The following is a 13,880-nucleotide window of genomic DNA, read 5'->3' as shown; positions in this document are numbered from 1 at the left end:
TATAATGAATAAATTTATTGTCTTACAAAAAAATCATTGTCTAGAAATATGGGTATACAAGAAAACAAGATATTTGCAGTCAGATGCCTGGTGGTCAACAGCCAGTTTGATTTAAAATATCCAAACACACACAACAAAACCTTTGCGACAGATGTTAAAGCTTTTAACCAAAAAGAAAATCCATGTTTTTTTTTTTTTTTGAGCATGTGGCAGAGGAAGTTTCCTAGTTAACACTGATTCATTGTCACTAATATCAGTAATACCACTTGGACTAGAGAGGTACATGATATGAAGCACAGTCAAAATTAATACATTAAATCATTGTTATATAGGCAAATTATATATGTAACATTGTCTTAGTACTGTAGTGTCTAAGGCACTTTCTGTAATGTCAGTTTTTCAGCTATTTAAACAAAAAAAACGCTAACTACTTGCTGTAATACTGTTCAAAAATTAAAAAAAAGACAAAAAAAAAAAAAAAANAAAAAAAAAAAAAAAAAAAAAAAAAAAAAAAAAAAAGGATTCACATCCACTGGCATGTTAACTCGTAGGCAGGCAGCACCCGCGGCGGCAGCCCCGCAGGGCAGAGGCTCCGGCCAGGCCGCTCTGGTGCTAACGCACGGCGCTGCCCAAGGGATCGTATCCTGGTGCAGCCCCGCGGCCCCTCCATGTCCTGAAGATTACTCAGCCATAAGTTAATAAATTAATTTTGCCTGTGTTGCATGTTTGTTTTCCACTGATGTTCACATTATACTAGCCTTACTCTATATACACGGATGGGTTGCAGGTGGCGATAAGCAGGTCTCTACGGATGCGCAAGTCCTGGATGGATGAAGAGCGGTGCTGCTAGTTCAGTTCGCCTGGACTGCACGAACACTAACGGATGAAGCTGGTGCTGAGAACACTTCAAAATGACACTGCAGGTTAAAAAAACGGACACTACTCACTCATCCCTACATTTTCCTCCTAACATTTCCCAAGGCCTTTTCACAGTTCGCTGGCTGATTGTGTGCGGATCGCACCAAGAAGAAGCAAAGGGAGATACAGGTGCAGTTTGGTCTTCAATGATCCAATAGACTCAACGCGGCCAAGGGCCGCCTGAGCGCAGAAGAAATGGAAGGATGTTGTCTGAACAACAAAGCATGCATAGTCATGACAATGGGTCTGTCCCAACCACCTACCCTCTGGGAATGAAGTTTCCGTATCGATAAAAAAAAGTTTTATCCTTCACATGATGCTTTATAAAATGGCTTTACAATGAGTGTCTGGAAAATAGATGCACTGAACAGAGACGATCCCATTTTGTTTACTATATATATATAAAAAAAAAAGCAGTTGTACCTATATTTGAAGCAGTATGTTGAGGCTGGAGAGCCTTAAGACATAGTTGACCTACGATAAGTAACCTTGTAGCATGCCGACTTGTCGTAAGGCAGATTTTGAGGCTACAAGGCAGTTTGGTGGTCACGTAAGTCCTCCTTGTTCTGCCGACTACTGTGGAGAAGGTCTCTGCATGCAGTGGTGCGGGGAGGCTCTACTCTGCGGGGGCGGGCGGTGCTTCGTTCACGTCGCTGCCTTTGCTCTCCACATCGTCGTCGGAGAGCTCGAGGGAGGCCCCTTCGATGTGGAGCTGGCGCCGTCCGGAGCGACTCGAGGAGAAGGTGATGGGGCCTCCCCTCCTGTGAACAAAACAGCAACCGCTGAAGTGTCGCATCTTGCCCGGTGTGAACTGCAGAGCCGGCAGCTGCCCCTGGGAGAGCTGCTGCTCAGCAGCGAGGGAGCTCAGCAGCTCCGCTCCACGTCACCCACGGGACAAATTTCACCAGTAATTTTGAGACCTYCTCTTAAAAACATCTCCTAACAAGTGGTCATGCTGTGCCCAAGCATGCTCTAGCATTCCTGGTAGCTTTGCTGGCTTCATACCATCGCTCTCAGGTAACTCAAAATATTACCTCTTTATGAGCACCAAGCCCAAGTACTTAGAGTGGGTTCTCTGAAAGACACTGCTCATTTGTGAAGTGGTGCTGCATCCTCCTGCCATTCCTACCAGGCAGCTACTTGCTGCTCCCTGCCCTTCGAGATGGTTTGTCCTGTACTGGCCTCACTTCCTTTGACTCCCTYCTGTACTTGACACAAATCTTCATCTCCAAGAGAGCTGCTCTCATGAGGTGCTGACACCACCAGGGTGGGCTACGAGAACAGGTACCAATACTTACCCCTGAAAAAGTGGGACTGAGCTGTGTCTCCATCTTTACCTATGACTGTCTTGGATGATCAACTTCTAGGAACACATGAGTTTAGGCTCCAAGAGTTGTCCGGAATTTTCTTTGTGGTCTGGCAGCTTATCAACGGTTCTCAGAAGATTTCAGCTTGACTCAGYACCTGACATTAGGGGCTCTGCTTTTGCAGTCCCACAGCCAGATGCTCCCCAAAGATGCCGGCATTATGAAGACACAYTAAAGAAACACGAGGCCCTAGATAAAACCCTGTGTGTTTTCTYTTGGTGCCTCTTACCTTAGCCTGTTTTTCAGCGTGCTGACCTCACGGCTCAGGCCCTCATTGGCCTCCGTGGCATCATCCAGCTCACGCTGAAGTTTACGTCGGGAAGCATTTGCACGTGTCGCTTCCTCTTCAGCCTCCTCTAGCTGGCGTTTGAGCTGCTTCATCCTGGCATTTGCTTTTTCCATCTGGAAAACAAAGTCAGACCGTGAGGATCAAAGGCAGCAGCCCTCTCATGGCTTAGGAGAGCAGAAGGTTTGGTGTACAAGCAGGCAGCAGTGGTGTGGTGCACGGCAGCCCATCATACCCAAGCTAAAATGGGGAGGTTTTGCTTTCTGGAATCTAGCAAGAAACTACTGTAATGGCTCAGCCCTTTGAAACGCTCAGCCGCTCCTGTATGAGAACATGCGGGATTCTGGAAGTCATTTACAGCTTCATCTATTTCCCTTCCTTCGTGGCAATGGGAAAAATGGTACCAAGAGCACAGCAGGAAGCAACCAAAACAGCAACTTGCAGCATTGAACCTTGGCCATCAGGATGGAGGTTCCCTCAGATCTTTTAGTAAAAACAGGTCTTCTCTATTGGAAGTCATATTTAATCTATCRTATTTAATCAGAAGCCAAGGCCCTCTGCCTACCTGCTCCTTGTACTGGTCTGCGTGCCGACGCTCATCTTCCACCTGCATGAAGACTTCCTTCAGTTTCTTCTCCGTACGACGCACCAGTTTGTTAGCAGCTGCTCTTTCCCTGCAGGAATTATAAGTCATAATTGGCTCCTATATTCAAAGGCTGTGAAACCCAGATCTGTTATTCCAGAAAAGTTGCACTGCACAACTGATGCTTCAGTTTTCTGAACTTGCCTCCCACTATCACCACCACCTTAGGTTCAGTACGTCGGAGGTCAGCTGGGATGCAGTTTTAATAGAATACAGCATTGGCACGGGAGGAATAGCAGGTTGGTAGGGAGTTTAAGAAGGGGAGGGAAAGTGCTTCTTTACAATGAGACTCCACTGAACAGCTTTAACAAGTTTGCTGACCAATAATGCAAAGCTCTCCCAGAGCCCAAAGTGCCAAAGCAATGAAGATGGCAACAAGACTGTCCACCCTAGAGCTTTCAGGGAGGAAATACTTTAAATAGAGAGCTGAGGACTGAGATAGAAAGGATGGACATGAAGCAGCCAAATCCTGGGTCCTATAGACATCTGTGTTCTCTGCTGGTTTGAGCCATCAAGATTAAGCTGTTAACCTTACTTCCTCTGATCACAGAGACCAGTGTCTCAAAGGGAAGCTGCAAGGCGTCTCCAGAATTTCTGCAACACCCTGTGTATCCTGGAGCCTCCACATAGAGCATGTASCCTAAATACATTCAGGGTATTCAAGGAATAAATTCAGGAATTAATTCATCAGCTTCAGTAACGGAACAAACTGATTCTTCAGCTTGTAACTCTGATCACTTCTCAACAGTCTAGTCATACCATGTCCCTTCAGCAGTAGGCTTCCAGGTAATAAAAATCTCATGTTTGTTTTATAAGCTCACATCTCTGCCCCATGAAAAGTTAAGCCATTAAAGTTTCAGGCATTTTGTACTTGACAGAGCAAACAGACTGCACTTACTTGGCTTCTTGCTCCAGCTGTTCTTCTAGCTGCACAATCTTGGCTTCTAGAGTAGAAATCGTTGCCTTGAACTTAGACTTCACAGACCCCTCCAGTTCTTGCAGCTTGGCTTTCAGCTCTTTGTTCTGCCTCTCCAGCTGCTGCCGTGCATTCTCACTCTTCTGGGCTGCACTCCGCTCGCCAGCTAGCTCAGAATTAAGCGTATCAACCTTCGGAGAAGAAGAACGGGATGATTCGGTCYGGTTCAATGTCTCCACTCAACCACACACTGGAATACAACCTGCGCCCAGAGCGTTGCCAAGAAGTGCTTTACCTGCAGCGTGGTCTTTCGGAAGCGCTCGTTGAGAAGCTCCATATTGCTCTGTTCTTCCTCAAGCTCTTCTTCCAGTTGTGCGATTCGAGCTTCCAGGCGGCGTTTCTCATCCAGCAGCGCCGACCTGGAAAGGCAGCATTGGGGACAAGATGTGTTCTCGACCTGGTATAAAGCAACTGGCTGGTGTGCTTTGGAAAACACGGGCATTACAAATTGTTGGAGGTTGCTGCGTTAGCAATTCTCTTCATGAGAATTTTTAAGGTGACTACTGAGAAATACGAGTACTGCTCCCTGAAACATTTCCGATACACAGTTAATAGATCCCATGACTCACTTTCCTGAAGCACTGTTTGCAATCTCATCAGCCAGCTCGTCCCTTTCTTGCTCAGCATGGCGACGGGCTCTTTCGGATGCGGCAAACTCCTGCAAAGATTTAAGAACAGATTTGCTAGAAATTTCAAATTTTGCAAACAATTTAGCCTTAAAGGGCTTCTAGAATAAAAGGATAAACAAAAGCCACAGCTGCAGAACCTAGCACATTATCAGGCAATGACTAGCTACACCACCTTGAAACTTGCCTTTAATGCCTATATGGCTGCAATATTCATTCAACATAAAATGAACAGTAGGTCAGTATAAACTACAGTAGGTCAGTATAAACTATCTGTGGTGTAAACACCCGGCACTTGCTAAGAAGGAACTCTGAGAAGTTTGAGGACCACCAGACTGACACACAAAGAAGCTCTAGTCGCTTACAGGTTATCTGTAAAAGTCCAAATTTAGTAAATGTAGTGAAATCTCAGTGACTGTTTCGAACACTGAGGTGCAGCACAAAGCGCTGGCAAGTCTCTTGCACACAGCAAGTCCTCTGATGTTTGCACCTTGCAGCACACCAAGGGGATAATGGTTGTAAGTGATGCTGAGCAAGACACAGCTCTTGCATGAGATGAAAACAGTGAGGGAATAGAGGGCTGTAAGAGATAGGATGAAGACATAAGGAGTGAGAAAACTCTGCAGGCTCAAAAGGTCCCCTGAGAAACAGGAGAGATTCTTAGGTCATATATTTCCAGCAATGAATTTTAGTGCTGACACTGGGTATTGCACGTTTTAGAGATCCGCTAGCAACCTTGCAAGTTTTAATGAGGACTTTTATCATTTCAAGTAGTAGTAAAGTCTTCCTGCTTTCCAAACAGAGAAACCAAGCACAGGCTACTTGAATGATTCCCTCAAAGTCATTGAAAACTTGCAAAAGCGTTTAGGAATACGGACGTGTGAAGAGGTRGCTTCTGAATTTGTCCTTACTCTAGGAAAAAAAAAGCATTTTCTTGCATTTAGTCTCACCTCTTGGAGCTGCAAGATTTCTGCTTCAAGACTCTTGAGCTTCTTTTCACTCTCTTTGGACTGGGCAAAAATCTCGTCTCTGGATGCACGTGCTTCTTCCAGCTCCCGTTGGTAATCTTTCATTTGAGCCTATAGTTGGGAAGAAAGACAAAAAAAAAACAAAAAATAAACAAAAAAAACCCCACAGTCACGCTGCATTAGGGCAATCACAAGTTTTTATCAGCAGCACTGAAGCCCTTTTCAGCTCTTAAGAAGCAAGATCTTTGCCTAAAGTGGCTTCATTCCACTTAAATGAATTTTCAGTTCTTACTTTCATTTTCTAACACCTCCCTCACTCCTTCCTGGTCAAAAATACACCTTTCCAGAGCTTGCCCTATTTTATCTGGTGTATTTTTATTAGCCAAAAAAAGGAAAAAAAAAAAAAAAAAGCTCTGATGAAAAGCTGCTCAATTATCTTTGAGCATCAAACTTGTGGAGAGATAATGCTCTTGGATCATGGTGGAAAAAGCAAAAGCAAGGATACAGGTAATTTAGTCTCTCGTAAGATTTACATAGTCTTGTTATGGCCTCATACTCCTGCAACTTCAGGTCCCAGCACTAAAAATCTCAGTCAAAACTGCAATTCTGCCAAACTAAAAAAAAAAGGAGCTTCTTGCAGATTCTGATATTTACTCTTTATCTTATCTTGTTTTATTTTATAGAAACACCTTAAAACATTCAAATTGAGAAGRAGAGTTAGGAAGCACTGAAGCTAAAGCAGCAAAATCAAATATCAAACAATTGTACATTTCTATTAYGCAGTCTGTAAAGCACTATTCAGTCAATCGTTACACAAAGGGCTGAAAAAGATGTCAATTGAACAGAAATGGTTTTTTYGGAGGGGAAATCTTAACTCCTCACTGATAATAAGGATGAAAGGATACCTGAATGGGTGAACAGCTCACACCAGGCACACTCTGATATGTAAAGGATAGTTGAGTCTGGCACTCCTTTTGCTTTCAAATTGTACGTGCATTTAACAGCAGTACCACGCTTAAGAGGCTGTCCCCATGAGACAAGGCAGTCCAGGTCATTTGCTGCTTACCTGCAGTTTACGTAGCTGTTTGATTGCTTCATCCCGAGCCTTGTTTGCAGCTTCGATCTGACCTTCCAGGTCTTTCAGATCCATTTCCATTTTCTTCTTGGCTGCCACAGCCAGAGCCCTCTGCTTGCGCTCATCCTCGAGTTCTGCCTCCAGCTCTCTCACCTGTGAAATCACAAAGCAATGTAAATAGGCTGCGTTCCAGGAATGGAACAAGAGATCCTGATAAACGGTTGGTGAATCCCAAAAGCCTTTGCAAAGCAGCAGCAACTTTAGGTGACTTTAAGTGACTACAGAATGCAAGTCAGGGAAAAAGACATTGCAACATTGCAGAAGGGAAAGAAAAGAAAAAGGATCTGTGCAAAGTAAGTGAAAAATATGAAAACAAAGGCAATAACTCAGTGTCTGAAGCATTTCTGGAAAATAGCCATTTCCACTGATCAACTGTGTAGTGATCAGCTTTGTATCTGAATGGCATGGGCTTGCAGCTTCAAGCAGCATCACCACTTGCCTGCTTAGTGTTTTTTTGCTACGAGGTTGAAATACAGTCGAATTGCAGGAGTAGCAGGAGGAGATACACTAAGAGTAACAACTGACAGTGCTCAGTACTCAAAAAGACATGTTCTAGTGTTCGTAAAGATCAGTGCTTATGGTTTCTATAGGATAGGAACCTTCAGGCAAATAAAAAGTTTTAATTCTTGGCAGAAAACTATTACCAAAGCTACAAAGTTGTAGTGAAGGAGCCCTATGCCCTTCCCACTCTGAAGTATGGTGCATATAGTACATTAGACATACTTGTTTAACCAGCATCCTCTTTTTCTCTTCATTCTGCTCATCTCTGGCCTGTAGATCTCTGTCAAACTGGGCTTTCATGGCTTGCATGTTCACCTCCAGACGAAGCTTTGCATCTTCTGTGGCTTGCAGTTCATCTTCCAGTTCCTCAAGCTGAGTCCTCATCTCTTCAACCTGTTGCTCTAAAGTTCGTTTTGATTTCTCCAGCTCATGGACCTGAACCACAAACATTAATCAGACCCTCTCTTTCAGTTGTTTCAACAAAATTACTAAAAGCAAAATAAGGCATTATATGAAGACAGCATACAAGTGTAACCAAGTGTGGAAAAATACCTACATTTTTGCCCACATCATCTTTAGAGCTCATTAGGTCCTCCATGTCAGTGCGCAACTGTTTGTTCTGTCTCTCAAATTCTTCCTTAGCTTCCAGTGCTTCCTCCAAAGCCCGAGCCAGAGAGAGTGCTTTGGTTTCCTTCTCCCTTGCTTCTGCCTCCGCACGATCTCTCTCCTCTGCATATCTGGCGGAAATGTTCTTCTCTTCTGCCAGCATCTGAACACAAAAATAATTTATCTATTAAGTTCCATGACCAAGTCTTTATTGTCMAATGTGTTTTAGTTAAAGAAGTGGTTAATACTCTAAGCCTAACTGGCTTTCAGAGATTCTGTCTAACCTCTCAAGTCTTGATCAAAGTCTCAATGAGAAAACAGCTATGGCTATTTAGAATGGGACAAAGAAAGAAACCCACTACTCCATTACTTGATGAGTCTTGTGTTATTTTCATCTTTCAGTCTTCACATCTTTTTTCAGTCTATCACAATCTTCAGGGATTATAATAATGCTTTTTAAGGCAAGTTTTTTATCCCAGTATGATTTCTTTCTTATATTCAAAGAGTTTATTACTTCATTTAACAATATAAATAAAGCTGGCATTTAACTCACTGAAGTGAGTGGCTGCTCATGATGAAGCCACAGCTTCTCACAGGAATCCAAGTCAGGCCCTTCTTTTCACAAAGCTTCCAAAGTGGTGACTACACAACTTAAAGCTGYCTTTTAAAAACACAGAAAGACTACCTGATCAAACTTCTTCTGCTTTTTCTCCAAGTTGGAAACAATCTGGCGCTGATGGTCTAGATCYACCATCAAGTCATCCAGCTCTTGCTGCAGGCGATTCTTGGTCTTCTCCAGTTTGTCATAAGCCAGTGCCTTCTCCTCTAGACGCTGACTCAAAGACTCCATATCCTTCAGTAGTTTCTTCTTATTTTCCTCCAAACCTTCAATGGTTCCCAAGTCGTCATCGACCTTTTTCTTAGCATCAGCCAACTGAAATTTTACAAAATAAAATAGAGTTTCTTAGTACATGAGAGGGAAGCAAAGTCATCACATCTATAGAGTACAAAACCAGAAATGGACACTACTACCRAGCTTGTACTGGTATAGCTAAGGTCATACAAATATGAGCTAGAAGCAAGCTTAATGGTAGAAAGTCCTGTCCCTCACAATCACTACTGTTACAGGGAAAGAAAAGAGGAAATTTTATTCTGCAATTCAGTTCAGTATTTATGTTAATTAACGATTTTTTTCCTGGTACCAATTTATATCACCTCAAATTCATAAAAGTCCTGCTTTTACAAACAGCTTACCTGTGATTGCAAGGCCAGCATTTGTTTCTCCAAGTTCTTTCTGGCCTCCTCCTCCTCTTCCTGCTGCTCTTGAAGGTTGTTCTTCTCCTCTTCCAGCTGCCTTATCCTACTGCTAAGATTGAGTTTCTGGCGGGTTTCTTCTTGAAGCAGCTCCTGTTACATGAACAGACATATTCAAAGTTCAGTTCTGTTGATGGTATGTTAATCTTGGCCTTGGACTACTACTTTCTGTTATTCCACACAGACACCTCWTGAGTGCCTATAGATTAAATGAGTTTGAAACAAAAAGCTATCGAAAACTCTGACACCAGCGTGAAGAAAACGATAACCACTTGTGTCTATTTGCAGAAATATTCTCTCTATTCAGAATTGACCATGCCATTGTCTGTTCTACAAGTTACTAGATCATACTTTTCCTTTTCTTAATAGGAAAAGTCGGTTTAAAGGTAGCTATGATTTGGCAGTGGGAACTTTTATTTTAATGGAAAATAATCAATGCTCTAACACCCAGATCTCCCTTCCTTCCTACTCCAYCCTGTTCTCCACAGTCCTCTAGCTCTAACTGTCATTAGAACTAACATTATTGAAACAGTTATCATTAGCAATTTCTAACTGGTAAAAGCACATATTTAAGTGCTGAATACATGAATATAGTAGCATTATTAAACTCAAAAAATACTCTAGTTTCAGAAACTTCAGCTGTCTATAAAGGAGTATTCTCCTTTGTGCCTATCTTACACTCCCAGGATCTTATTTACATTTTCCACTGGGAAAGTTCTCTTTTCTGTCTTATTTCTTAGTCTCGGTGGGAGCCAAGTATTACTCCCAGGGAAATGGGGGTGTACAATCCACGAAGCAGCGAAGCTTATTTGACCATAAACTGGCCCCACATGTAGCTGAGTTGTCATTATACAGCTCATTTCATTAGACCACAGTAGAAATTACAGTTTCCATCTAAGGGATTTTCAAAACTATGAACAAAAAAAGAATGTTCTGTTTGCAATTAGTATTTTCRTGTGGAGCAAAGCTGCAGTGCAAAGTTGCAGCTCCCCCATGCACACACCTGGGTATCCTGAAGCTGAGATTCCAGACTAGCYGCATCCTTGGCAAACTTAATACCTTTCTTCTCTGCTTCCTCCAGCAGACTTGAGACGTTATCCAACTCGTTCTGCAAAGCAAGCAGCGTAAAGGTAACACCGTTCAGCTGACTCATGGCACAACTCACATCACTGGAAGTGCAGAGCACAAAACCTCGGCGAATTCCAGGCATGGCAAGTAAGGCAACAATAGCTCCCACTACAGAGATGCCAGGAGCTAAAAATATAAAAGTTTGGCTACAAGCTTTCAAGTTGAATGTCAATTTTCAATTTAAGCAGTACAACATCACAAGAGTCAGGCATGCTATTCAAGCAGAGCAAATCACTTCAATCTTTGCAGGCAGTATGAATCTGCATTCATACTTAAATACTATTTTTAATTATAAGGTCATCTTATGGGACCTATTAACCCAGAGTATCAGTGTGACAGCTGGATTTGGAGCATCATTGCAAGAGAAAAGCTTATGGTCAGGTGCCAGCTCTTGCTATTTTAGGCTATTTAGGCTTGTGGATATTTTAAGAGACTGCCTAGAAGTTTCCTCTGAAAAGAACTGGACCGTTATCTTTGASATATTTCAGGCAGATACACCTGAAGCATGTGGTGTTGTGGTTGGAAAGGCAGTCCTGGCTCCCATTTGCTCCATTTTCTGGAAGAATGGGGCCTTTTCCTGCTAGCCCCATCCATCAAGCTTCCAACTTGAAGCACAAAGGAAATTCATGACCATCATCAGTACATTTTGCTCACATATACAAATGAGCTCATCTTGGTCACAAGCTTAACTAAGCAACGCTTTCACTGCTTGTCTCCAGGACAGGGATCCATGCACTTAGGAGCCACTATAACTCTCACACAGCTGGGCAGATATGATATTAGTCATGGGTTTCTTCAGCTACTTCCTTCCAAGACATGTCACCAGTCTGGGACCCTTCAAGTATTCATGCAGGAATGATTGCGGTCCCCTCCCAAGTCCACTATAGGAATAATTTTCATAGATTTAACTTTCAAAGRGCATTTCTCCTAACTGTTTCTGTCTATGTATAAAGCTTTTATTTTCTTGCCTATTTTTCAGGAGTTTAGGACTTTGGAAAACGTTCAAGGTCCACATAGCCATACCTGCAGCTTGTTGGCTTTCTCTGCCAGCTCCACTCTCAGTCTTTCGCCTTCTGCGACCTTAGAAGTTAGCTCTTGTACCTGAGCATCGAGCTTTTTCCTCTTATGTTCAGACTCTGCCTTGACCTGCTGCAATACCTTCACTTCGCAGGCTAACTCCTTGTTGTCAGACTCTAGACCTTGCTTGTTCTTTTCAAGGTTTGCTTTGAACTAGGAAAAAAAAAAAAAAAAAAAAAAAAAAAAGGATAAAAATTAACATTTCATTACATATCAATAAAGTTTTCTGCTACATAACATCCACTCCAACAAATATAAAACAAGTGCTTGGGAAGTTGTAAGAAGGGATTGTTAAAAACATTGCCACGAAGCATTCTGCGTGCATTAGTCAAAGACCAGTAAATTAAAGCACGATCCCCTTTTAGATATCACAGCTAGCAGTGAGCACCAGAAGACATTCTCTGACTTGAACAAGATCTGGAACATCAGTGCTGTAAAATGACCGTTTGAGCAGCACTGTAAATAGGAAGGAATGTGCCCATTAACACATCAGCATGGCTCATCTCACAGAAATAAAAGGAAAGATATCAACTAAAGCTGCCCTGATTTTAGTAGGCATAGCAGCTGGGAAGCGTGTAACAGAGCATTTTTCACCACTGCTCTCATATTTTCCCCAGCTCCCCCCAAAAAGATCCTTTAAAAAAAGTAATAATCAGCATGAGTGATGTTTAAGTCCTATTCTTACCAACTATATCATTTAAAATGACGTTATCTTACTGTGAAGAGGAGCTTTTTTCCAGGAATTTTATATTGTTACTGAGAGCATGCAGTAACTAAGAAGCAAGAGATATGCACAAGATCTTCAGCTATATAAACTATAAACTAGCTAAAATTGTTACATTTCTCCCTTTGTATTTTAATGCAATGAAGCTCATAAAGTATTCCCTGCCAGCAATGTAAAAACATTACTACAACACACCAGCTCTTCACAAATGTATGCGGAACAACAAGACCACAATTTAGCAAACTAAGGATTTTTTCCCAGTGGGAGTGGCAGGGAAGGTAGGGGAGAGTATTGGAATGATTCTGCTTTTGAGCAAGACACTCAGGCTACAAGAATACTGCTGCCTAGATACAACAGTAATAGTGTGCTTCCTCCTACCTGTTATGGTGATCACAGAACTCAGCACAGCTGTCCAAACTGGCAGCACAAATAGCCAGCASTGGAGTTCGCAGCACAAGCGTGAAGTTAAGAGTGGCTTAACTCCTACACTACCTGCTCTTAGCTTAGGTTTTTCTTTCCAAGTACTACATTATAATTACCTTATTTGGAAGCATTCTGCAGTTCACCCATGAGAACTGCTTTTCTCCAAAAGACCATGTGGACTGCTGAAGAACTCACATAAAAGCATTACATGATTTATCTTTAGGTGAACTTTTTCCAAGTCTAACGAAGACTTTTCAGGCGGTTGCCAAGAATGCCTAATAGTTACGATAGGTTCAACAAATCAGTGTGATGGATTTGAGTAATCTCCATTGTAATGCATGCATACAGGAGGGCAATTTAGCTCTGCATGCAGATGTCAGTGAAAGGGCCACAAGAGTTATAGTACTTCACATAAAACCGTGAAGCAGGGAAATATTTTTCTGTAATTTGTTTCCTGCTTACCCGTTTGGCCTGTTCAAGTTGTTCAGAGAGCTCTTCCAGGGCAGTAGCATGCCTCTGCCTGATTTCTTGGATCTGCGCTTCGTGGTTCTTGGTTTCCTCTTCAATTGCTTTCTTCAGTTCAGCGACTTCCTGTTCACGCTTTGTCCTAAAGAAAACGTGAAGGGTTATGAAAATCAGTATTTTAACYTTTTGTAAATCAAAGATGGATTCCAACAGTGTCTCTTACAAAGACGTGTGGCTGTACCTCAGTTCTTGCTGTGCAGCAGTAGTATCCAAGGTGTCTTCCAGTTCTGTTTTTAAAGCCTCCAACTCTTCACTTAAGTCTCTTTTCTGTTTTTCTGCCTTGTTACGCGATGCCTTCTCAGATTCAAGATCCTCCTGGAGTTCTGCAATTTGAGCCTGCAATTCTCTTATCACTTTCAGTGCATTGTTTTTCTGAACTGCTTCTTCATCACCTCTGTTAAACAGAAACATAACAATTCAATTATATTTTATAGCTTCAAACCTTATTCTCACAATAGTCAAGTGCAATTAGATTATGTATATTAAGTGATATATTTTAGGAAACATTGTTAGGAAAAATAGTTATAAATAAGACATAGTTCCTAAMACTTTATGGACAAAAACACACTACTGAACCCTTATTAGCACATTCCAGATTAACTGTGAGAATCATCAAGCTTTCAAGTTGACGTTCAAGCATTCTGATTTTGCAGATCTCATTGG

At 42.1% G+C, this 13,880-nt stretch overlaps 1 protein-coding gene across 1 annotated transcript in view; it reads right to left on the bottom strand.

The window, feature by feature from the left end:
* Positions 1–13,880, bottom strand: part of MYH10 (myosin heavy chain 10) — a 73,226-nt gene continuing 59,346 nt past the window's right edge. Inside the window, exons 28-43 of the mRNA XM_026051440.1 lie at positions 13,399–13,611; positions 13,155–13,299; positions 11,492–11,698; positions 10,344–10,448; positions 9,281–9,433; positions 8,712–8,960; positions 7,977–8,189; positions 7,643–7,855; positions 6,851–7,012; positions 5,767–5,895; positions 4,760–4,848; positions 4,426–4,549; positions 4,113–4,321; positions 3,137–3,245; positions 2,515–2,687; positions 1–1,679 (exon numbers count right to left, since the gene is read on the bottom strand). Of these exons, the coding sequence (XP_025907225.1) occupies positions 1,535–1,679; positions 2,515–2,687; positions 3,137–3,245; positions 4,113–4,321; positions 4,426–4,549; positions 4,760–4,848; positions 5,767–5,895; positions 6,851–7,012; positions 7,643–7,855; positions 7,977–8,189; positions 8,712–8,960; positions 9,281–9,433; positions 10,344–10,448; positions 11,492–11,698; positions 13,155–13,299; positions 13,399–13,611 (2,638 nt within the window). The 3' untranslated portion in view covers positions 1–1,534. The remainder of the gene's footprint in view (positions 1,680–2,514; positions 2,688–3,136; positions 3,246–4,112; positions 4,322–4,425; positions 4,550–4,759; positions 4,849–5,766; positions 5,896–6,850; positions 7,013–7,642; positions 7,856–7,976; positions 8,190–8,711; positions 8,961–9,280; positions 9,434–10,343; positions 10,449–11,491; positions 11,699–13,154; positions 13,300–13,398; positions 13,612–13,880) is intronic.

Source organism: Nothoprocta perdicaria, unplaced genomic scaffold (genome assembly GCF_003342845.1).
Source record: "Nothoprocta perdicaria isolate Ctin4 unplaced genomic scaffold, notPer1 scaffold_75, whole genome shotgun sequence".
In the NCBI taxonomy this organism is placed as follows: Eukaryota; Metazoa; Chordata; class Aves; order Tinamiformes; family Tinamidae; genus Nothoprocta; species Nothoprocta perdicaria.
The sequence above is the reverse complement of the archived record's forward strand: the minus strand, read 5'-3'. Positions and strand labels throughout refer to the sequence as shown.